This window comes from Aulonocara sp. 'chitande type north' Nkhata Bay, linkage group LG12, assembly GCF_057382095.1.
Source record: "Aulonocara sp. 'chitande type north' Nkhata Bay isolate Kocher_YH1m ecotype deep benthic linkage group LG12, A_spYH_male_GT1.1, whole genome shotgun sequence".
In the NCBI taxonomy this organism is placed as follows: domain Eukaryota; kingdom Metazoa; phylum Chordata; class Actinopteri; order Cichliformes; family Cichlidae; genus Aulonocara; species Aulonocara sp. 'chitande type north' Nkhata Bay.
In genome coordinates, this window is record NC_141355.1 from 37,732,389 (window position 1) to 37,757,897 (window position 25,509).

At 40.9% G+C, this 25,509-nt stretch overlaps 1 protein-coding gene across 1 annotated transcript in view; it reads left to right on the top strand.

The window, feature by feature from the left end:
• The window catches only part of unc13ba (unc-13 homolog Ba (C. elegans)), a 184,722-nt gene that overhangs the window by 124,135 nt on the left and 35,078 nt on the right, over positions 1 to 25,509 (top strand). The window contains exons 15-25 of the mRNA XM_086315494.1: positions 490 to 709; positions 792 to 1,019; positions 6,407 to 6,548; positions 7,722 to 7,891; positions 8,041 to 8,156; positions 9,190 to 9,353; positions 11,476 to 11,626; positions 22,361 to 22,429; positions 22,894 to 22,983; positions 23,748 to 23,888; positions 24,610 to 24,854. Coding sequence (XP_086171620.1) covers positions 490 to 709; positions 792 to 1,019; positions 6,407 to 6,548; positions 7,722 to 7,891; positions 8,041 to 8,156; positions 9,190 to 9,353; positions 11,476 to 11,626; positions 22,361 to 22,429; positions 22,894 to 22,983; positions 23,748 to 23,888; positions 24,610 to 24,854 — 1,736 coding nt within the window. The remainder of the gene's footprint in view (positions 1 to 489; positions 710 to 791; positions 1,020 to 6,406; positions 6,549 to 7,721; positions 7,892 to 8,040; positions 8,157 to 9,189; positions 9,354 to 11,475; positions 11,627 to 22,360; positions 22,430 to 22,893; positions 22,984 to 23,747; positions 23,889 to 24,609; positions 24,855 to 25,509) is intronic.

Below are 25,509 nucleotides of genomic sequence, written 5' to 3' on the forward strand. Positions count from 1 at the left end.
TATAGATTGTTCACCTCCTCCCACACTCCTCCTACAACATCAGAATTTAGTTCGTCAGAGAAAAGTCGTAGAATTTCAATCAAATTAATTGCTGTACATAATCAAAGCTCGCTGTAATTTTAAATGATACTTCCTTAAAATTACGCTGTGGTTAATTTTGACAGCTTTCCTGAATTACTTCTGCAGACCTTACTTAAATCAGACTACAGTGAACACAACTAGCTAATATATACTTTTATATAATTATGTATTACTAAGTGCGAATAGTCTTTTGTGCATTTCTGTCACTGACCTCATCGTCCTCTGTCTTGCCTTGTTATGCATCCTCGCCTTTTTGCTCCACATCAGTCTCTAAGCTGTTGTCTGCTCCCTCCGTTTACTTTCTTTGGGAAATGTTTTAAAAAACCAGTCCTACTCCTCGCTTTTATGCTTCTTTCAGACGCACATTCTCTTTATCGCTTCCTCTCTCTCTCTTTTTTCCTCCAACAGAAAAACCACGTATACAAGAAGACCCTGCAGGCTCTCATCTACCCCATCTCCTGCACCACGCCGCACAATTTTGAAGTGTGGACCGCCACCACACCCACTTACTGCTACGAGTGCGAGGGTCTGCTGTGGGGCATCGCCCGGCAGGGAATGCGCTGTGCAGAGTGTGGGGTCAAAGTGCATGAGAAATGCCAAGAGCTGCTAAACGCTGACTGCCTGCAAAGTAAGTAAAGTTATTAAACTACCTGACAGCTGAATTGTCATATTTATTATTGCTTCCTGTGAACTCGCTGCATCGCCTTCAGGAGCGGCCGAGAAGAGCTCCAAGACCGGGGCAGAGGACCGGACGCAGCACATCATCATGGCCATGAAAGACCGGATGAAAATCCGCGAGAGGAACAAGCCAGAGATCTTTGAGGAGATCCGTAAAGTGTTCAACGTCTCCAAGATGGTCCACACCCAGAACATGAAGAACATTAAACAGAGTGTGCTGGATGGCACTTCCAAGTGGTCAGCCAAGATCACCATCAATGGTATTTACTTGTTACTTCTTATTTGAAGTTAAAGACCTAAACAGTTGCCTGTTTTCTCTACAGAGACCATTGAAATGTTTACGGTAGTTTTAAACTGGAGTCCAAATGCCGCATTTCACTACAAGGCATCCTTAATCTGCCTCTGCTTTTGTCTCACTTTCAGCTATTGAAAGATAAAAACACATTTGCACAAACTCTCCCCAACATTTTCAGACTCCTGTTAGGAGCAAATTTCTTGCAGACATCCAGGAAAAGTAATTCCCAGATTCTTTTCACTCTAGTAAAATGTAAAGGTTCCCTTTTATTATTGACCCTTTAAAGCCGGTCGGAGCAGAAACGCTCCATTTTGCCTAACTATTTTTAAATCTCGGTAGCACTGCAATCACGTGAGCTAGCGCAATATTTTTTTTCTGCATATGAAACCGGAGGAGTTGTACTTACATCTTATGCCATCAGCTTGTCCTCGGTCACGGTTTCCTTCCACATATAGCTTTGCAAAAGCTGCATAAAAAGCACTTGCAGCAACAAAAACATAATATTCCAGAAACACGCTTTGCAGATCCGATCAGCTGTTCATAACACTTCCTATGTCCATCAGCGTGAACCATTGCATGTCCGCCATGTCGAAACCGGAAGTGACGTCATTTTTGAGGAAATGTAGTTTTTTACCATCAGGGCCTTATGAGCCAATACTGGTGTTTTTAAAAGTTATTTTTGACTTTATGACTTTCTGTGTCGTCTCTGGGATGCTTAGGACTCATATTGCACTGCTGGAAATAGTTTATTTTGATGCATATGCTGTTATTTTGCAAATTTGCATTATAATATTTATTTTTGTTTTTCCTGCAGTATATGAAAATTGGTGTATTTCAAAAATAAAACTATGAAGACACTTAAAATTAATTTCCTTTGGTGGGAAACTATTTTGTGCAACTTTTTTGTATTTACAGTTTTGAGGGATACGCCTCTTAAATTTCTCTAACTAGAAATATATGTTAAAAAAGCAAAAACGATTTTAAATTTTTTTGTAGTTTATTGCACTTTTTTGCAATTTATGTAATTACTATGCACTTAATGCAGACATATTATTAAAATTTGGGCTATAATGGTTGTATTGATGTATAGCAACTTGAAATGCTCCCAAAAATGGCTCCACAGCATGTAAAAATATAATATAAGCTCTGGCGGACTTGGTTCTATGGTAGGTCTTAAAGGGTTAACACTGACTTCAGCCACATTTAGTTTAGTGTATTTTAGTTAGGCCCCACATTAGTCAAAATAATCTCCGCTTATATGTGGAAAGTATACAGTAGTTACAGCACCAGCAAGACCTCCACAGGCATCAGTGACAAATATGAAACTGGTTTGGATGGTGGGTTGCAAAGTGTCTTGCAGAGGCAGCAGCAGCTTTAGTCAGGCTAATGGGTTTCAGCTAAGGTGTCAGCTGATATGGGCTGGGATCACCTGGGATTGGCTGAGTCCCTAAGGTGTCATTAATGTCCGTTAGTAAATAAATTATTCTGGTAAATGCAAAAAACACACAGTGCCTTTAAGGAGGCCTAAATTTTAGTCAACCAGGCCTCAGTGCACAATTTCCGACACTTTCCCAAAGAGTGACTGTGGGTGTTAGAAAGTTGGAAAAGCAAAGCAGTTTTTTTCATGCATATTCAAATCCGATGAGAGTGTTAGGAAAGCTCGCACAGTTGTCGCCGACACCTGTGTAAACCTGCAGCTGTGTAGAAGTGAAGCAGAGTGTCGCTGAGCCGGAGCGCGACAGTTGCTAAAAAAATATCCACCCATATTCATAAAGCATCTTCTTTCCTCACACCGTCTACTGAGCTGTGCTGAAACTTTGACTGTTTATAGGAAGGAGTTACTAATTTGAACGGATTCACATCCCCACCTCTCTTCGCCGCACATCATCAGGACTGCCACTGTTACCAAAGCAACCAGACATATCACACCATATATTGGCAGCAGTGTTTCCATAGCAGCCATCACACCTTGTCTCCCCAATCAGCAGAGATGAGCTCATTTAAAGATGAGATACAGGGACGGGCGTGGAGCTGCTGCTTTGCTGAAAATCATTCATAACCTAATGGCTGTCATTCACTTTCCTGCTGAACGAGGTCTGACAAACATACTCAACCAATTCTTGATATGCAGTCATTGTCACGGCTGGGGCAGCAGTCGTGTGGTGGAATGAACGAGGAGCCAAGATGCAGATGGCAGTGGAGATGCAGGTGGAGATTTATTTACAGTGAAAAACCAGGTGAGGGCAGAACTGAATATAAACCTAAACTGGGAAAACTAACACAAACCGAGGACACGAGGCGAGGAACAGAGAGACACGGAGACATACCAAAATGATGCAGAAGCTTCACAGAGAAACACAGACGACGCGACACATACTATAAATACACACACCAGGTAACCAGGAAATGGCACACAGGAGGGGACACAGCTGGAAGTGATGGGCATAACGAGACTGACCTACAAAGTAAAACAGGAAACACACAGACTGTTTTACAACACAAAACTCGGGAACCCGAACAGAGCACAGAGGCAGGGATAATAAACACGACAACCAAACCCAAAGAACTAATACAAAATCAGAATAAACTAGAAAATAATAATAATAGACTCAAAGCGCTGGGTCACCGACCCAGGACCATGACAGTAATAGTTTTTTAAAAAGTACATGTTCAGAAGCTTTGGACGCATAATCTCTTTGTACAGTCCTCCTATCAGTGTGGCTGCTTGTAAGCACAAGAAAAGCTTTTCTCTGTAGTTGTAAATGGGATAAAACCCTTTAAACAAGTGAACTTTTTAAACACGATAAAGAAAAGGCTGCATGTGTCTATAAATTGATCAAGCTGTCTAAAACGTCAGTCATGTCATCCATCTGAAATACAACTCGAAGCGCTTTTAACTCGAACCCCTCTGGACTGACAGGAGATGCTTCACAGAGAGCTCTTTGAAGAGTCACTCGATTCCAGTAGGGAATAACCAATTTATATTCAAAATGCTCTTTAGCACAGAGACGTGGCCACTAAATGAACAGACAGCAAATATATGACTGGAACGTTATGGCTCATAACAGCATATTAATCGTACATTCGAACATACATCTCGTTAATCGACATTTTATTTGGGAAAAAACAGGAAACAAATGTTAAAGTGAGAAAACGGACCATTTAAAGAAATTGGGTAATTTTGATTTTGATGACATCATGTTTCCCACTGTGTGCAAACATCTGGGAACTGAGGAGACCACCTGCTGGACTAACAGGAGAACAATGTTGTCCCGTTCTTGTCTGATGGAAGATTCCTGCTGCTTCACAGTCCTGGGTCTTCTTTGCTGTAGTTTTAGTTTCGCGATGATGCAAATGTTCAGCACCCAGACTCTTCTACTGTGAAGCCGTGCTGTTGTTGTCTTGCTGAAATACACAAAACCTTCCCTGGAGAGAAGCAGGAGAAAGTCATCTGGCTGGGAGCATATGTTGAGCTAAAACCTCCTGAGCCCACGGAGCGATGCATGTGAATGCAGTTAAAAGGCTTTGCCCGTTATGCACAGAGATTTTTCAAGTTTCTCAGACTCTTTCAGTGATATTAGGCACTAATAATGGGATTTACATCATTCTGAATTTGTTCCACAATTTTTAGACATCATTCTTTGGAGTGTGGTGAACGTCTGCCCATCCTTACTTCTGAAAAACTCTGCCTCTCTTTTTATACACAGACAGGTCAGTGACCTGTCGCCAATTAACCTGATTGTCGTTTTTAGCACCATTTACTTTTCCAGACATTTGTTGCTCAATCCCAACTTTTTGGAGACGTGTTGCTGCCCTTGAATATGGTACATTTTCTAAGCTCAAATATTTAATTTGTTTTTTATGTTCTATTATAAATAAAATATGGGTATGCGACTGTCAAAGAATTATAATTTACTCAGCCTCCCAGCTTTTTTGGTGAATCTGGCATCAACAATGCGTTTTCTTCTGCTGAACTGCTGCTCGCGGGATGATTTTAGTATTTCAGGCCATTCTCTGTAAACTGTAGAGATGGCTGTGCAGGAAAATCCCAGCAGATCAGCAGTTTGTGAAATACTCAGACCAGCCTGTCCACAACTAACAACCATCCAAGTCCCTTAAATCACCTTTCTTACTCATTCTGATGCTCAGTTTGAACTTCAGCAGCTCATCTTGACTATGTCTGCATGCCTGCATGAGTGGAATTGCTGCCATGTGATTGCTCTATTTGAACATTTGCATTAACAAGCACTCTAACAGGTGTACCTAATAAAATGGTTGAGTGTAGATATTCATAAATGGCATAAATGTGTTATTCTTTTTTCTATTTTTAAAATTAAAAACGGATGTGATCGCCTGTTTACATTTCATACATGAACTGGCTTTTTTCAAATATTAGACACAAAAAACATGTCACACTCTTTAACTACAGTCAGTGTTTGCTGTTAAGCAACAGCTATTTATGGCCTCGGACACACACAGGTTGTGCAATCGGCATCATTTGCTACGTTCTGAATGATGAGACTCACCCTGAGCTCACCCTGCATGTCGAATTTCTGTCAATAACCTTCCTCCCGGTCCTAGAAAATGTGCGTGCATGTTGCTTAGTTCATTTGTCCTCAGGCTTCAGCTCTAGTTAAAGTCTGCAGCTATGAATAGTTCCCTTCATTAGTATGTGCTGCAGAAATCCCGCTTGCCTTCTCACCTGGATTAAAGTGACAGTGAGAGATGGCAGAAATGAAGTTGGCCCTCCTTGGTACCTGTTGACCTTCCGTTGTTGATAAATGACACAATTCAGATCATCCGTCTATCAAAAAAGTTTTGTGCCAGCTGACTGGAGAGAAGCCAAACAGAGCCAGGTGTCACAGAAACGGCTTTTCATTTATTGCTTGGTTGTTTTAGGAGAGTAAGGTACAGATGCAGCATACAGAATGCAATGTGCAAAAAGGAGATAAAAAAAGATTGCATGCCATGTGCTGCTGACACTACAGGCTTCACTGCTCTGGTGCAACAGTGGGACCACATCATAGCCTCAGGGTTTTTTAAAGCCTACTTTCACCACTTGTTGCACAAAACCTCGCGGTTATTTAAGATATTTAGTAAAAAATGTTACCCAACATCTGCCTGTGAGTCACGAGTATTGTGTTACGAGGCTTTGCATAACTGTGTGGGTGATATTGTGTGTTTCGATGTGTATGTGAATGAGAAACCGAAAGATGATGGTAGGGAGTAGGTGTTTGTTGTTCTTATGCAATTTTCATAGTCATTTTCTCTGCGTGTGTGTGTGTGTGCGCGCGTGTGTGTGTGTGTGTGTGTGTGTGTGTGTGTGTGTGTGTGTGTGTGTGTGTGTGTCAGTCGTCAGTGCCCAGGGTCTCCAGGCCAAGGACAGGACAGGTTCCAGTGATCCTTATGTGACCATCCAAGTGGGTAAAACCAAGAAGAGAACAAAGACAATCTACGGCAACCTGAACCCAGTCTGGGAGGAAAAGTTCAGCTTGTAAGTGCAAGTTGCTGTTTTCCTCCAGGTTTAAAACGTAGTTGGAGCTGAAAGCTATGTGCCTCTGTCACGGTGACCCCGCTGTGCAAGAAGATGATTTGTAATCGTTTTCCTGAAGGTCCCGCACATCCATAGGAAACCCACACAGATGATTTCACTTGGTTCGTTAGAGGTCTTTTCAACACTGTGTGGGTTTGCACAGAGTATTCCTCGTGATCATCTTTGCTGTGTTGTTCCTGATCACAGCATCTTTTTTAAGTACACGGAGCCCAGTGGAACAGATGTAAAGGTGTGCAGGACTTAGAAATAGCAAAATGCATATACAGCAGTAGTATCAGTATCTGTGGTTCCTTTGGGTCCAATGGGTTGTGGCCTTGGGATCATATATCCAGGCAGATTAATGCCTGGGTTTTCATCAAGTTTTTATATTGTGGTCTAACATTGTTTCCATGAGGGAGGCCTGACATGTGAGGTGTGTGATTGTGCCGCAGCAATGGTGGGCGGTACGTTTCAAAGTAACACCCACGTCAATGTCTAGACCAAAGTTTCCCAGGAAAATCCAACTTTAAAGGCAGCAGTCATGTTAAGCACGCCTCCTGTCAGTGGGTTGAATGTTGTGGATGTTCTGTTTGATAGAATTTTGTATGCCCTCCTTTGGTTTTCATTGACTTTATTATATAATCTGATTAATAAGTAAGGAATATTTGAACAGCTGCAGACCAGTGTGGGTCAGTTAGCACTAATGCGTCTTATTAGCTTTTATTGTCTGGTGCAACATTGGTAGCCCTCTCACTTTGTATATTTATATGAATTTTAGAGCAGTTAAGAAGTTTAAAACTTTCCTCTGTACGGATAAAGCACATAAGAGGAGAGGTTTGGAGATTTAAAATATGCACGATGTAAAGTTGCGTCACATGCACTTCTTCAAGCTATATTTCAGCTTTGGGTTAGGACATCTATTTATTTTTTTTTTAATAAATATAGCCAAGACGAAAACATTTTTTTTCCTTCAAATTAATGAGTCAGGAGCTGCTGGCTGCAGAGTGATAAAGCATGTGGTTCTTAAATCATTTCAAACATATGTTTATTTGCTCTGGGCTTGCATATGCCTCAGCTGCGTGCTGCCACATGTGTCAAAACAACAGCCCACCCACCTGTTCCCTGTCTGCACAGCGAGTGCCACAACTCATCAGATCGGATCAAGCTGCGGGTTTGGGACGAGGACGATGACATCAAGTCGCGAGTGAAGCAGCGTCTGAAGAGGGAGTCGGACGACTTCCTGGGACAGAGCATCATTGAGGTCCGAACGCTCAGTGGAGAGATGGACGTGTGGTATACCCTGGGTATGTAGTCACTCAGAACTCAGAGGATTATGGGAATAAATGTCTCAGAGTGTTTGTTTGTCATCTAAGACCTAAAGAGCATCTCAAATTCAACTCTGAGTGATGTTTCACTTCAGAGTAATTGTGTCTGTGTTTTTCTCTACTTACAGAAAAGAGGACAGACAAGTCGGCGGTGTCTGGTGCCATCCGTCTTCAGATCAGCGTGGAGATTGAGGGAGAGGAGAAGGTGGCGCCCTACCACGTGCAGTACATGTGCCTTCATGAGGTAAAGGACATCAAACATGTCGTGGGGACACTGACTGTATTTGTTAAACAGTTTGCTATGCTATAGTTTCTATTCAGATGAAGCTATCAACAAAGAAATGGTTAAAACAGCTTTCACAATTTACCACATAAAAGAGAGACCACGGCACGAGCACAACGATTATGGTCGTGTGCGATAAGTCTGTTTACAATTGAACGGGGTCAGGTTGACAATTACATGCAGTCTGTGTGTGACAATACTGCAGTCAGCTGTGAATAAATCAGTGCTGTGTACACAGAGACATTAAATCAGATTGAATTAAACAGAAATTCAAATTAGCTACTTACATTTAGAGTCCAGCCAGAACCTCACAGGTTTCAAACTGAAGTTTCTCCACAAATAGAGACGCAGTGTAACTGCACAATGGCACGGGCGCTCGGTGACCTTGTTTTTATATGAATACAACCAGAATATAACCAGCTGAGTCACATCTCCTATTGTAAAGAGACTCGTGGCAGTCAGTCTGTGTGATCTGTCTGCATTTATTGACCAGATGGCAGATTGGATTGTTTGGAAGCAGGTTGCCTCCCACCAGTAACCCTGCACGCTCAACCTCTGGCCAATCAGTTGGTCACTGCAGCTTTTTGCAACTGGTTGCTGAAATAGAAAAATATCTGTGCAATCACTGATAAACCACTGATGCCATTTTTACTCCATTCTTACTGAAACATAACTACAGAAACAACAATAAAAACAAAACAGCTTAGGGGCAGCAACCGAGAAAGACTGATCACCTTCAGATTTCAGGTGAGAGGAGGGCACTGAAGGAATGACTTTTGATTGTTTTTGGTTATCCGAAAAGTCTTGGAACGTTTTTCACACCTCTTTGGGATTTCTGTTTGAAATGGAAATATTCATAAATACTTTTTGAGGATCAGTAGACACACGTCTGAGTCTGTTTGCTAACACAAAACAGATTCCTAAAATAAACAAAGTTGTTTCATGTGGTTAATAATTACAGTTACATTTTTAAAATTTTAAATCCTCTCTCTAGAATACGTTTCACTTTACGACGGATGTCGAGGGAGGCGGCGCGGTGAAGATCCCGGCCGCTCAGGGAGACGACGCGTGGAAGGTTTACTTTGATGAAGTGCAACAGGAAATTGTGGATGAGTTTGCGATGCGTTACGGCGTTGAGTCCATCTTCCAGGCCATGACGTAAGCTCTGTTTGCAAACTTACCGAACACTTGACTACAGTCCATCCAACAGGCTGTGATGTGAGGTAGATGTATCAGGAGGGGCTCGTCGGTATTATTTGTGGACCTGTGTGTTTCCTGCATGTTAATGTGATGGGAGGCATTAATGTCATGAACTATAAACAACATGCAAATTAGTTTATCTCACCTAATGAGAAAAGATGACCCCTCACCTCAGAGATTTCCCTGCTGTTTGGTTGGATCATTGCAGGCAGGGGCACAGAAGCACTCAGCAAGCATTCATACACACATCCTGGTTTAATTGCATTAATAATGTCAGAATTTGGGCTTAAAGGGACGTGTGTTGGTTTTGTGTGCTGGGAAAAGGAGCGCAATCACATAACGCAATCATGTGGGGAAATATTGAGTGAAGTGAAGCTGTAAGCAGAAGTGGGCCAGACTCTGTCCCAGCGGAAATGTGGATATGAGCCGTTCAATGACACAGCCAAATGAAAGTGGTGATTGGAATATACAAGAACACTGTGGCCATTATAGAAGTCTCACTAAGAACTCGGTGAACCGAACAGCTCCTTCACCGATGAGGAAATTAATTTATTCACCTGTTTTTAGGACCCTGTCTAACATTTCACACACTCTAAATGGTATGTGTGTATTTGTTTGTACCAAACAATTTATAATTTTGTGGATAAGTTTAGAAGCAATTTGGCATCCTGCAAAAGTGAGCTTCTAAGGGCTCCGCTTCAAACTTCCACACTGGGAAACATCAATGACATCAGGGGCCAGACACTTGCAGCTTCTGAGATGTTTTATTTCAGTAAAAAGAAATTAAATGTCAGTTTCCCTAAAAGCTTGTTCACATACATTATGCTCCACTTAACATATAAAAAAGTCATCATGTTAGTCAACTGAAAAAATGCATTCTGATTACGTTTTACGTGAAGGTTGCCGCACAGTTGCCATACAACTGGCTGTTTAATTAAATGTAATATATTATTTTTCCCCTCAATATGACAACTCAGTGTAGTGTCTGCTTTCTGTGTGAGAAAGTTTGTTTTTATCATGTAGTTTCTCTGCTCTTTACAGCCTCTGCTTCTCAGAAAAAGCTACCACTCGCAAATACTCGTATTCTTTTTGCAGCATCTTCCACTGAATGAGCCATTTCCTCTGCGACAGTGAAACCTGGTTTCATCACTTTGAGATTTGGCTCAAAGACAGTTTTTTGCTGTAGCTGCATGCATCTTTTCAGTTCAGTGGCTTTCTGAAACCTCTCCACCCCCTCGTATGACTCCACATCTTTTGCTGGCGTGTGGATTCAAAATGACAACACAAAGAATATGAGATCATCTTGTGACGCGTGGATACAGGGGCCAGTCTTTAGAGTGAATAAAGGAGTTCCCATTCTCCAGCCTCCGTTAAAACTGGCTGCCTTCAGCATCAGCTTTCCTGTTTTGTGTCATTCTGTGTTTGCTACATTGCTGCTAAGATATTTAGACCACAGCCAAAACCAAGTGGACCAAAACTGATTCAAATGTAGCTATGGGGACAGAAAAATGCTTGCACATCTCAGATTTTATTCTACACCCAGGGTATGTTTGCACCCAACTCAAATCCATTTGGTCCATCCATATCCAGTTTCCTTTAGCTTTTTTTGGGGTCTTCAGAGGGAAATACTGTTTAACTCCCCCCCCAATGTTAAATCATCATTGGCAATATTAATTTCGGGTCCACACAAGAAGTTTCCTTCTTTCTTCATCTTCATTGACTTAATTTTTTGATCATTTCCCGTCCGTCTCTCTTTGTGTCTTTTGTTTTTCACCTTCTCATTATGTTTCGCTATTTCCTTCCTGCCTTCCTGCGTCCACTTCAATTACTCTCTCCCTTTTCTCTGTAATTTATATCCTCCTCCTGCTTCCACTGATTCCCCCTCTGGCCTCTTTATGTCTCATTCTCGACCTTCTTACCCTCTGTCCTCACCTGTCTTATCCTAATTGCTTACCCACCTTCCTTCCCGCCTCTCCATAACCACTTCTGCCTTTTTTTAACCTGCTAACTGCATTTATATCCTCAATCTTCCTTTCTCTTTCTCCCCTGCCCGTTTCCCCACATTTCTTCTCCTGCTCAGCCAATTCTCTTGCCTGTCCTCTAAGTACATGCTGTCAGGGGTGCCGGCAGTGATGAGCACCCTGCTGGCCAACATCAATGCCTTCTACGCCCACCCCACCGCCTCCACCAATGTCTCTGCTCCAGCCAGATTTGCAGCCTCCAACTTCGGGGTAAGTGAACACCCATCACGATAAAATATAAATGTAAAGTTGATCATCCAGTGAGAACATTTTGGGATGTGGTAAAACTGCAGTAATTCTCATGCTAAACTAAAAAAGACTAAAGAGATAGTTTATTAACATGATGTATTAACTGTCAAGAGCTTCAATGAGAGGCAAGCTGATTAAACACACACACTATGACTCAGAATAAAGGCTTGAATGAAGTGAATGAAGCTGAAGGCTGAGATGAGACGTTTGTAATTCTAAGTGTCAAATATTGGGTAGCAGTGGTTGGCTCGTTTTCTCTTTGTTAGCTTTTTCTCTTCAAAAAGTTACATAATAATGGAGCTCTATTATTTCTTTAACTTCACTTTAACTCCAGTTTCTTGGTAATAATAATAATTATTATTATTTTAAGTGTCGATTTCCTTGAATCGAAGCAAACACTTTGGTTAAACATGCCTTGGAAAATTAGTTAAAGTAATTGCATAGCCACCAACAAAAGTGCCAGTGCGGTTATTCCAGTAATTCCCACCACATCACGTCCACAGTGTGCTTCTTTTTCTACATCCATATCATGATCAGGATTATTTAGATCAACACCGGCTGTAGTTGCTGTGTTGGCATCGACTTTGAAACTAACTCTCTCTCTGCAAACTCTTGTGCAGGAGCTCAGTGAGCTCGACTGGAAAATAACATTTTAGGAGTAAAAAGTAAACCATATTCACCAAAAAGAGCAAAGAAGATACAAAACCAGCAAAAGAACCGAATTTTAGAGAATCTTGACTGCAGTTTAATCTTTTAAGATGGTATTTGATGATGTAGCTTTAAAGCTACAGTTTGACCTAAAGTGAGCAAAGTCTTCTCACAGAAGGTGACCCAGGTAACGCCTGAAGCCTTGCAGTCTATTTCACGTAGGTATCCATGAGAGCGGCCGTACAAACCCAGCAGGTTTATCTCTATTCTGCTAATAATCTGCCCCATTAAAAGGTAATGTCATATCGCTGTTGGACCTTTGGAATGGCTCTGAACTTCGAGGTCGCACAAATTTGGCTCGTGGACCCCAGAGGAGCCACAGGCAGGGGGACAATGACAGTTAGAGGCCGAGCTTAATGACTCCTGGGATGGTTGCCAATAGCGAATCTCCTACTGGTCACACTCGGGCGCTAACGATATACGAGCATCCTCAGGCTGAGTGCTCCTACTTTAAAGGGTCCGGGGAAGCAGACAGACCTGCTCTCACTGTGGGCCACGGCGTTGCAGGTCTATTTCTGAGCTGCCAGCCTGGATAAGTTTACTTATCTCATTTAATTTCACTAAATTGACTCGTTTTCTGTGTGGGTATCAAAGAATGTTTCATTAGGCTGTTTTCTTTCCCTGTTTGATGACAGAGGGCGTCAGTAATATTTGAAGGACTTGACAGTAATTAATGCACAGCGGTGAAATATTAAAGTTTGAATTTGTGCATGGAATATTCAGTCGAGTCTCTGCAACTCGCACCAATGAATGTTTTTCTATTAAAATGTTCGCTTCGTACATAAATACGAAGGTTCTTAATTTAACTCATCTAAATTCATCAAAGTGCTTAAATAAATTTCTTTAAAAAGATTTAACAAGGCATTAAAGCTACTGAACAGGAAGCACAAATAAACTGATATGACAACCACAAATGTAAAGCACATATGTCATCATATCAAACTCTGCTTTACTTATGAGACTGAGCACATACAGTGTTCAGTTTTCCAAAACTAGCTGGCTGAAGCTGATATAATTGCAGCTTCCTTCTCATTGGGGACTGAATAAAAGGTGTTTTAGTGACCATTCGTACTTCAGCCAAAGTGGCTGCGTGTAATTGGTTCATTTCTTTGACTCCAAATGGTTTGTGTGGATGGATTTGGATGAGTTTTTTCTTTCTAAGCTGAGACAGGACCTCTGAGATTTAATAGGTTTTTTTTGCCATTCCAAGTTTCAAATTAAGTCTACATCTTCAAGTACATATCAAATGAAAAGGGCGGTTAAGAAAAATGGGTCTCGATCTTCTCAAGTAAATAATTGCAGACCAATTCTGATCCATGTCTAGGGGCTCTTTTTTTTTGGAGGAGGTGGTCTTGGACTTTACCCGCATTTCTGGTTCATGTCTGATTATTATTACTACTAGTAGTAGTAATAAAAATATAAAAATATTAACTGTCCTGTTCATGTATGCCCAGCACTGGGCATCTCACTGCCCCCTGGTTTGATTCCTGCTGTGTGACAGTGACTGTGTGGAGTGGAGAATAAAGGACCCAAATGCAGACAAAACAAAGCGCGGAAACAAACTTAATGTTAACTGAAAGTGAGCCATTTATTAAAGGCTGGTTTCAACTAGAGATGGACCGATCCGATATTACGTATCGGTATCGGACATAAAAAAGTGGTATCGTGCCATCTCTAGTTTCAACTGTACAAAACAAGGCAAAACTAAAAACTGGCCTAAACTGGGTGAACTAATGCTAAACATAAAAAAACCTTGAGCGTGAACATGAAAAACCTGAACTGTGAAGACTTGGCAAAAGTACATGAAAATCCTGGAAAACCTGCCACGAGCATAGCAGAATAACAGACGACGAGGAATGAGTGAAAACACACACAGGAGATGAGCAGGAAACACATGGAGAAACAGCTGATTAGAATAAACATAGGAAACGTAAACACAGGGGTGACAACAAAAAGAGGTCTAAGAAACAATGGACTATGACGGCAACCTAAGCATAATAGAAATGAGCGTAGATAAACTAATGAACTTGAACCATCAACATCAAAATATATTAAGACTGAAAACACTGGGTCACATGACCCGGGATCGTGACATGCTGGTGACCTTTGCTTTGAATGAACGATGCTTTCGCCCCATCATGTTTCCACAGTCACTGCTGAATACCCAGCTATGGTTAGTATATCCAGATTTATAATATATATTTAAAGGATAGAGATGCATTTATTAATGAGTCACATCTTCTTGAAATCATTGAGTCGCTGTGTTTAATTATTTGCATCGACTTGATCTGTTTATTTATTTTCTTTCTTTTTTTGTAGTTTTACACTGAACCACAATCACCACTAACTTTCTTATTTTGTTTTTTTTCTCTTGATAAACCATCTGCTCGGTGACACTCGTGTCTTTTGCCCTCTTTTCATTTGCTGGAGCTTTTTTTGTGTTTCTGCCCTCTGCAGTGCTGCTGTGCTTCCTCTAAGATACGCAGCACTCTGAAAACCTAGGCATTATTTACCTCCACCTTCCGTTTCCTGGGATTTTATTACTTTTATTTATTTATTTATTGCCTTGAATGTTTAGCCAGTCCAAAAGCACCTGTTGCCATGGCAATGAGGTGCTTTTCTGATTTGTACGACTTCACTTGAGCCTTTCCATTCGATACAAAGAAAGCAAAAAGGAGGAAGTGCTCTGGGAACTACACGGTGTCAGACCCCCTCAGACCCCCTCGCTGTCATCTTTGAAACATAATCCACGGGCCAGACGTCGTCGTCTCCATCTTCTCTTTCCTATTTTCTCTACCCGACCCTGCTTCTGTCTGGAAACAGATACCATCGTATTGATCGGTTCCTCCCGTCTTCTTCTGCCGTAATTCATCTCTGAAATCATGTCATCAGCTGATAGTTTTAATGCCATTGTTGAGAAGAGCAGGTGTGTGTGTGTGTGTGTGTGTGTGTGTTAGACTGGTACAAATATCTACAGACATGCTGGTGCCTCACACCTCCCACCTGTTTCTTGCGGGTGAAGCTGTACATTCTGTCAATGGGAACAGGATTCGCTGGATTTTTTTGTTTGCTCGCTTTCACATAGACCAACTTTCCTGGGGAACAATTACTGAGCATCTGCAGTGTGCTCCTGTTTGGCTTTGCCCCCCAAGCTGTTATACAGACCTGGGATCTCGCCGGCCGTCAGCCCGTAAAGTTGAAGACGCTGTGAATATCTTGTTTGACAAGTACTTTAATCAGAAAAAATGAAACTCTAAGGAGCAGCAGCAAACTTGATGAGCAATCCCTGCTCTTTATAAGCACTTTTGCAGTGGAGTAGGTCACGGGAAATTGAATAGGTTCATGTAAGCTGAGTGTAAAATGTTTTATCTGCAAATTTACTGGATAATGGCAAAACTTACATTCGCTCCTCTGAAGTGGTTCTTTCATGGGGGGAGCTGATTTTTCTGAGTCATTTTGGGGCCATTTTAGACCCTCAGTGTGGCTGGATGTGAGTGGGAGCAGAGGCACTGTGAAGGTAGATGTCAGCACAGTGTGTTAGAAATGGGCTTTATAACAGCTATATAACAGCAGTTTTCCTGGAAGAACTACTGTTAAGTATCCATTTCATGGGTCAGACAAAAACAAACGTTATTAATATTTCATTTTATTTAGTAAACATAAACAGGGCGATGTTTGTGAACTTTAAAAACACCATCAATGTGGTCTGTTTTGTCATGAAGCAGGTGTAAATAATTAATCTTCATTTGCTCCTGTTATCTTTTGAGCGCCCTGTAGGGGAATTGCAGCCAATTGGCTGAAGGTGAAGAAGCTCTCTGTGGATTGGCTCTGCTGTTAGTGTGTATTTAATGAAGAAAAAGGAAAACCACTTGAATATGTTGGTTTTATTAGTAAGACTTGATTGTGCAAAAGTTACTTACAATATGCAAACAAATAAAACTGATTCCTTACAGGGAAACGTGCTGTGAGATCATCGTTCCACAGTTTTTGAACAGGATGTGACTTCCCGGTGTGTTTGTTTGTGTTATTAAACCAAAGTCATGTAGTTCAGAAGATAAATGCCCAAAGGGAAAAATAAAATGTTGTCAATCAGTTCCAGCCATGTCAACAAATGTCCCGGCTTTTCATCATTGCAGAGCCTTTTTCAGTTTTCCTCTGCAACTCTTTCAAAATGATAAGACAGAAGTAAAGTGCACTGGCAAGCCTCCATTATATCTGAAAATGGTGACCGGCGGAGCTTTAACAGCATGACACAGAGTAGTCTGTACATGGGTCGTCAGGTTGTCTAGGGTTAAATAAGCCTGAGAGCGTGTCTGGCAGTCGAATTATTCATGGTTTGTTACCAACTTCTGTTTGGCTTGTAGACTTATTGAAGTGTTTTTCTGCTTTGGGCAACAGTCTTTGCACGACCAGAGCAATACAAGCACTTTCCTTCCAAGATAATTTGATGTCATCTGCCTGCAGCAACTTGTTTAAGGTGCCTTTTATTAGCTTGTGGTGAGCATGCACCTGCTCCACACGGGAAAAGCAGAAGCTGTGGTGCTGAAAGCAGCTCGCAGCGGTTTTCATTAATGTGTGGGGAAATTTCAGAAGGAGGAAACAAGGATGTGATTTGGGTTCATATATAGATAACGCTGAGATTGATCCCTTTGTTTAAACCCATTAGTAATAAAGTTACCAAAAATAATGTTTTTACACAAAACTTTCTCAGACCTCCCAAGATTCGGTCGAAGGCAGAAGAAGGACACCGTCTGCTGGTCAGGACGAAAAAGGGTTCAGTAGAGAGAATAGAATAGAATAGAATACAATAGAATAGAATATTGATCCCAAAGAGGAAATGTATTTCTAGTAGTGATGGGTATCGTTTAGGTTTTATCCGATACCGGTGCCAAATCGGTACTTTTGAAACGGTGCCGGTGCTCAAACGGTGCTCAAACCGGTGCTTAAAGAATGGAGAACACAAAATTGGTCCAAAAACCTCTCATGTTCAGCTGTTTTTTTGTAAAAAGATAACAATGTTAGCCTTTTCTGCAGCTATGGGGCATATATGGTATCACTCTTGGCTGGAAGCAGTGCTTAAACAATGGAAAAAACACAAACTTTGTCCAAAAACCTCTCATGTTTAACTGTTTTCCACTTTTTCTTTGGTCATTTTAGCCTTTTTGGCCAGGGTGAAGGGAGCATCTGCCATCAAACAAGAAGACAGCTGCATGTAGCTATGATGATGTTTGCTAGTTCACCTTACATGCATTAATGTAATAACGTGGTTAGCCTACTAAACGTAAATTACACACGAACAACATGAAGCTACTCACGCAGAGAAGAACGGCTGCTGCTGCATCATCATCCTCATCATTTCTGCTACACTGGCAGGGCTAGGGGCCAGGACTCTCCTCTTCGGGTTCTTGGGGGATGTTGCAAACTCCGGGTCCGATAACAGGCACCACACCCGCAGTAGATGTGCTCGGTGTGAGGTCTCGCAGCAAGCTATCAAATACGGCGCATTTCTGGGCTTTTGAAAAAAAACGCTATGCGTCGCCAGGTGTTTCATCGGATTCTTGGTGTTACCTCCTTTAACAGTATCACAGTATCAGCTTAAAGCACTTGTTGCTGCTGAGTTTGCATCTTCTGCTGTGAAGTACAGCCAGACTTTTGACCGCTTCGCCTTGGGCATTTTTAATCTGTAGCTCTGCTCTAAAAGAACGTACGTACCTGGCCCCGCCTACTATCCTCGGAAACGTAAAATGATTGTCTAGAAGTGTATCTCAGCTCAGGAAAAAAAAGCACCGAAATAAAGCACCGAAATGTGCGCTGCTTTTCGGTCTGGTTACTACCGTTTATGTCAGAACCGGTGCCATCATGGCACCGGACACCGGTACCCATCCCTAATTTCTAGTTTAAAAGTTCCAAACAGTACAGCCACCATATACATGCAAAGCACAACAAACCACAATCTGAGTAACGCTAAACATCAGTATAACTGTTATGCTGCACTCAGTGACCTCGTTAGTACAGACTGCTGTACAGATCACTGATTGAACAAGACACAGAGAAGCTCTTTATCTTCTAACAGAAGGTAACCGTTCATATTGCGAGTACAGGGTCGCACAGAGTAACCCTCGTTGTAACACTTGCTGTTAATAAAGAGTCAGGACTGTGATGAGCGTCGTGGCTGTGATTTTCATGGCTGTCTGCAACCTTCATCTCACTGTTACTGAGAGATCTCTAAACCGTGCTGTTATTCCATATCTGATTACACAGAAGTGTCATTTCTTTATTTAACATTTATTTAACCAGGAAGTTAACGTCTCTTTGTCAAGGAAAACTTCCCCAAGACGTCACACCATTACAGTGTTACAAGTTTAAAGTTAAATATCTGCATTTAAAGTAAATAATAAATAAATAAGCAAAAACAGGAGAACTCAAAGTAAAAGCAAAGCATCTACAGGTCTCCAGCTGAGCAGCACCACCTGAATGTCTCACAGGACCCCAGAACAAGACGAGCAATAATAGTGATCTAAGAAAAAACAGGCTCGCCAAATCTAGTCAATACAGTTTCAGTCATAATACAAATTACAGAAAATCCTTAATATCACAGTGGCTGACACGGCCGTCTTCTAAGAATATGGAATACAATGCAAATGTATTACATATATGTATCATATGTTTGTTTTCATCAGAAAAACTTATGACAGGAGCAGAGGACAGGAAGGTGTCAGCATGTGGGGAGGAGCTACAATAACAAGGCGTTCATTATAATCATTACCAAGAGAGGACGAGCGGCGAGTGTGGTGGACAAAGATGGGTTTGCTCTGGGGAAGGACACCATGGGGACGGTGGGATGTTTTAAAGGTCAAAACTAAGATTTGTCCTTTTTTCATGCTTTTTAGGTTAAAAGTGTTTCTGGTGTTTCACACAATCAAAGCGGTGACATTTGGCATGTTCATCACTTTAAGTTAAGGTTCTAGGCTGGTTACAGCTGTACGAGAAGGTTGATCAGAGATCAGTGGTAGCTTGGATAGCTTGGTGTCTCTATAGGCTGGCTACAACACACAGAGACAGAAACCTGCTGGGGTTTTATTTGTTTGTGTTAAAATGTTGAAATATTAGAATTCCCTCACCAAAACAGTGGGACGGTCTTCTCAGAGAGGCTTTTAGTGAAGCTGACCTCAGAGTAAGGCTCCGACACAGTTGAGGTCAGGTTCAGTAACTTGAATTAGTTGAGGTGAAGCCTAGCAGACGACTGCCTGCTGCTGCCTCCTCTGTGATTATGATCTGTCAGCAGAAGCAGCCACTACCTAATGGCAAAATTAGCTTTAGGGACCAACCTATTAACGTGTTCATCTCTTCTGTAATGTTGGACCTTTTAAAATGGGAGCTTTGGGAACTAACTCATCTGTGGAAATCTGTGGAAATAGCCACAAGGACCTGATGTATTTGGCACTTTTTGGTTTAATTTGCTTGCTTTCAGCAGATTTAATCCATCAGTCCTTCCATTTGCTTTTATTTATCCAGGGCCGGGGCACAGGGCAACAACCTAAGCAGAGAAGCCCAGACCTCCTTCCCCTCAGACACTTCCTCAGGCTTATCCAGGGGAGCACCAATATAATAAAACTCCAAAATCTAATCATCATAAGGATTACTATAAGCAGATGTCATTAATGTGCACCGCAGCGAGGCAGTGGTCCTTAATTCGAGCCTTCCCTTCCCTGGTTTAGGCTCCAGCACCCTGGCAACCATGGCTTTAAAAGATGATTTGAATAGCGTCCGACTGATCGCTGACCTTATGTTAAATTAGAGAAAAATCTATTTTGGAGAAACAAAATGCGCTCTTGTGTGTTCAGTATTTGGTGTCTTAATTAGGTTATTTTAATAGTATTGCACAGATAAATTGGTGCATCCAAGTTTCCCCAGCAAATAACTGTATTTACAGCAGCAGGAGGGTCTGTGTGGGAATGACTAAAAACAATGTTCCTGGTAATGAAGGGATGTGTCATATGGCTCAGTGGTGTGGTTTTAAAAGTAGACGACAGCTCTTTGTTACAGGGGGGAAAAAGTTACAAAAAATGTTTATTTCACAGAGTTTTGGATAGTAAATAACTAATATTAGCAGCTGAAGCTTTTTAAGTCAGATTTGATCTTGGGTATGTACTTGTACTAGTTAGTGGATTTCCCTCCTCCCTCTCCTTCATCACCAAACTTGTCTTCTTACTTTCTTAACGGTGACTCACAAAGCTGCACCACACTGTGTATCGGTCTCTGTTTCAAACATAGTCATTAACTGTTTTCGTTGTTCCTGCCATCACAGGACGCACAGATAGTCACATTTTTTTAATTGCTCATTTGTGCCAGTTATTGTTGGCTATTGTCCATCGTTGCACCCCAGGATTAAAACAAAGGGAAACCCTGTGCAGTATGTTAACAATTCAGCTGTTATGCAAGCATGAGGGTTTACTTTTCTTAGGACACGAAACACTGAGAATCGTTACACAATCGCAATGCACCCATTTTAGTATCCACCTCTGTCCTTACCTGTTAGATAAATGTTTGGGTTTTTTAATCATTTGTAATGACTAACAAGAAAGCCTGCACTTCTTTCTTCTGCCCCCTCATTTTCTCTCGATTAAACTCAATATTTTCACCTCCTCAGTTTATCAGCCACGTCGTGACTCCCAGCACAGCAGAGGACTCTGTCCCTCTCCCAGTTTCAAGTTGCTTTATTGCCTTTCCATGTAAATACATCTCTGGTGCCAAAGCATATGAAGGAAGATAGAGGGGAAAAAATTAAAAATAAGCATTGGGGATGCCTGTACTGGCTGACTGGCCATCGATCACAGGCTGGTTTGATTCCTGGCTGTTCCCGTCCAGATGTCTTCCTGTATTTAACTAAGATGCAGAGCACCAAAGAGCTCTGCTGAACACTAACAGTTTTATTTTGTAAGTTCTACTCTTGGTTGGTTCGGTAATACCTAATAACAGAATGATCCTCCAGAACGCACTGTAGTCCACAGTAGGGGTGGAACATATGTCTTGAGTAGCTGTCTGATATGCAAAAGAAGAGAAATAACAGATGCGTCTGTTTAAAAGTGCAGCCAAACAAACTCACCTGTGAGAATTTAATGTGAAACTTTCTCCCAACAAAGTTTAAAAATCTCAGGAAACAGGAAAATGAAAATATGCACTTTCACCATCCCGTGAATTCTGCCTCACGCTGCATGCGTTGCTCCCTGAGTGGTAACTACACATTGCAAATAAGTTTACTCAGTCATCTCCTACATTGTATCTGATGATCTGTAAATTCCCTTTTATGCTCACCAGGTGAAAACTCTGCCTGTAGTTCTGATTCTGCTGAAGAATCTCAAAGGATGATCACAAACAAGTTCTGCGTGTACTCTCAGGCTGCACAGGAAGTCTTATATTTATGTACTTATACTGCTTATACTGTACGTCTCAAGTATTTTCAACAAGAGAGGAGAAAGTCCCTGAATGGTTGTTGCTGTGGTTGCTGTGGCTCATTAGGTAGAGCAGCGTGAGTGGTATGATCCCTGGCTCCTGCAGTACAGGAGCGATATATGGATCATCCATGAATATGTGAATGAATAAAGTGGTTTTAAAAATGGTCAAATGTTTTTATTAAAAAGCCTAATATAAATGCCAATCTATTTTTGTGTCCAAGTTTTTTCCTCGATTCAGCAGAGGTCATAAAGTGCAAAGTACCAGAAAGTGCCAAACCCGCTTTCCAACTTGCAAATATATTCATGCAGCTCAGTTTGTATTTTGCACATGCATAGAAAAAAGCACATCTCCTTTTTGACACTTTTGTGAGACGCATCATTCTTTTATCTCCACATCTCTTCTTTTTCTGCTTTCAAATTCTGTATACTGTATGTTCAGTAGAGACACACAGACTGAGGACATTCATGTCTGTCTTCCTCACTGTTTGACAGAAGTACAAGAATCTGAGTTTCTCCTTCTTTTTCCCAACAGAAAGACCGTTTTGTGAAGCTCCTGGATCAGCTGCACAACTCCCTGCGTATCGATCTCTCCATGTACAGAGTGAGTCAGAGCTTCCAGCTGCTGATAATAGTTTCTTAACTGCAAACAGAGAATACGGTCGTATTAATTCAGTCGTTCACAAGATAGCACACGATAGAGGGCAGAAGTCAAACTAGACTACACGGACTACTTACTACATATTTCACCCCCTTCTGCTGTAAGGCAGTTTCCTTATTTCCTGCCAAAAATAACAATAAAAAAATCACCCAGCTGTTGTCCGTTTTCTTTATTTTAAGTTAATTCTGGACCTACAGAAATATGTGAATATAGCATTGGTTTCCATTTGTAGCCAAACGTTTTGCTTGTTATACAATTGAGTGCTTGATTCGATGAATGTTACAGTTTCATCACCATTATGAACAAAAGTTACAGAATATAAGAGCCTAGAAGAGCCTGACCTAAATAGGCTGATGCATTTTAGAAGAAACATAATTAACCAAGTGTTCGTGTGTGTTTATGTGCAGAATAACTTCCCAGCCAGCAGCAAGGCTCGCCTCAGTGACCTCAAATCTACTGTGGATCTTCTCACCAGCATCACTTTCTTCAGAATGAAGGTAGAATCAGCTCATAGTGTATAATCACTAATATCATAGCACTAAAACCAAACAGACAAAACACTGCTGTTATATTATAAGGTTAGATACCTTTAATGATGAAGTATTGACTCAAAGTATTAAATGTATTTTATAGATTTTAGCTTGTTTATAGAGCTTATGTAGATGGATGGATAAATAGATGTTTTTGATACACTTTATATGAAATATACATTTTTTTCCCCTTTGTAATCAGGTTGGTTGGGTTGCTGTTGGATTAGGACATCATAGTTGCACTGTAGTGCAGCATGCTACAATTAAAAGCTATACTTTAGCTGTTAGCAGTAGCGCATGGTCAAAGTAGCTAATTATTTTACTTGAATCTCTCTCTTCCAATTATGTCCTTCCATCTATTGTCTTATCATGTTAATTACACCTTCCTCTGTCTCTTCCTCGCTCTCTTGTTGGGAAGGCTGTCCCTCCTGCTACACTTCTCTGTGGCTAGTGCTAGGAACAGCAAGGGCCTTATATTAGTTCTTGCTGGTACTACGGTGCAGCTGCAAACACAAAATTTAAAGCATTGGTAAAATAAAGAAAAGAATGTAAAATACAGTAACAATGTATACTATACAGAAACACTGCACTGCCACCCCACGTCCCCTCTCTGGAGATTATAGCGTCCTGCTTTTTATCAGGCAAATTTATATTCTAGATTAATAACATGATAACATTGATATTCACCCACTGTGTTCTGTCTTCCCACTCCAATACCCGGTCTCATGCAGGTCTTGGAACTGCAGAGTCCTCCCCGTGCAGCCAACGTGGTGCGAGATTGCGTCAAGGCCTGCCTGAACTCCACCTACGAGTATATCTTTAACAACTGTCTGGAGCTCTTCAACCGCCAGTTTCAACCCGCCGTCCAAGCAGTGAGTGGCTAAGTATCGACATGTTTTAAGCTTCCACAACAGATCAATACATCTTCTGGGAAATTTGTAAATGTTTGACTGAGAGAAGTGATAATACAACCAAACCCTAAACAATATGTCTGTTAGAGTGATAGAAAGCAGTAGTTTGCTCTCTATCACTATCCAGTGTTGTATAGTGTTACAAAGATCTATGAGTTACTTTTCATGTGACTACAGTGGTTTCTCCCTATTCTGTGGTTGATTTAACAATATTTAAATAAAGCAAACACCAGATTTAACTCTCAGTTTTTACATCAACTCCTCAAATTGCAATATTAATCACATTAATCTGCACTGCAGCCTGGTTTAAGTGATGCTCTAATGAACCCCTATCTGTAGCAGCCACAGAAATATTTCCAGAACAAGGGAAATTTTTAACCTTGCCAAGAAAGATTTTTGTATCAGTGTGTCTAAAGTCATTAAACCATTCGAGTCCCTGAATAAATTAAAAATATGTATTAATGGTGTTATTTTCAGCTTCATGGAGTGTACAAAATCTTATCACATAAATATGGAGCAAGAACATTTTTTAAAATGTGTCATATTATGATAAATTATTCATCGAAATTTCAACTGTCAAGAAAACTTCTGAACTTGTTTTGTTTTCTGCTTCCGTGTAGAACTGAAACATGTCAGGCAAGTCAATTCTTCCTTTATTTCATATTCTTTTTCACGTATGCAGCCCGAGCCAGACAAGAAAAAGAAGAAGAAGAAGAAGGAAAAAGCAGAGGGTCAGGAAGCTGAAGATGATGATGAAGAGGAGGAGGATGAAGAAGAAGAGGAGGAAGAGGAGGAGAAGAAAGAGGAGAGTCAACCGGAAGAGCAGGGCCCAAGCATCCAGAATCTGGACTTTTGGCCTAAACTCATCACACTCATTGTGTCCATCATTGAGGAGGATAAGAACTCGTACACACCCATCATTAACCAGTCAGTGTTTTCCTTTTGTCTTCTATATTCTAATTCTGGGAAATGTGTTGTTGCAGAAGTTGTCTTCATGGAGCAGAACTACCAAGTGTATTATATTTGAACTTATATATCTATTGTAATGAATGTTTAAAGACATATAGTACATTTTATTCATACATAAGCTCATTGTGCTTAACACAAGATAAAAACATAAGAACCTGAGTAGGTTTTGCCTTAAGGCAGTGAAAACAGCTAAAACAAGACTGTTTACTACAAAAGTATAGAAGTATAAAAGATCAACTAGGAACTAAAGGTGGTAGGTATTTTTTAATAAAAAAAATAATAACAAAATAAATAACACTTTTATTGTTGAGCAAACTGTGTGGTCTGTGGAGGTGCTAGATAAAAAAAAATCTCCAAAACACAAAAGCTTTGTACGTTGCAATAGAATCTTTTCTTTTGTTATAAACAATCTTTTTATTTTTATTTATTCAACTATTTTTACTGCCACAAGGCATTGCAAATCCAGGACAAGTCCCAGTAAATCTACTTCTGGTTTGCTATAGATCAATGGAAGTAACATTTAAAAAAACCAACATGGCCAGGGTTGAACCAGAGCTTTTGATCAATAAGGTTTAAAAGTTAACAACATAAAACAATTGCGCGCTTGCAACTA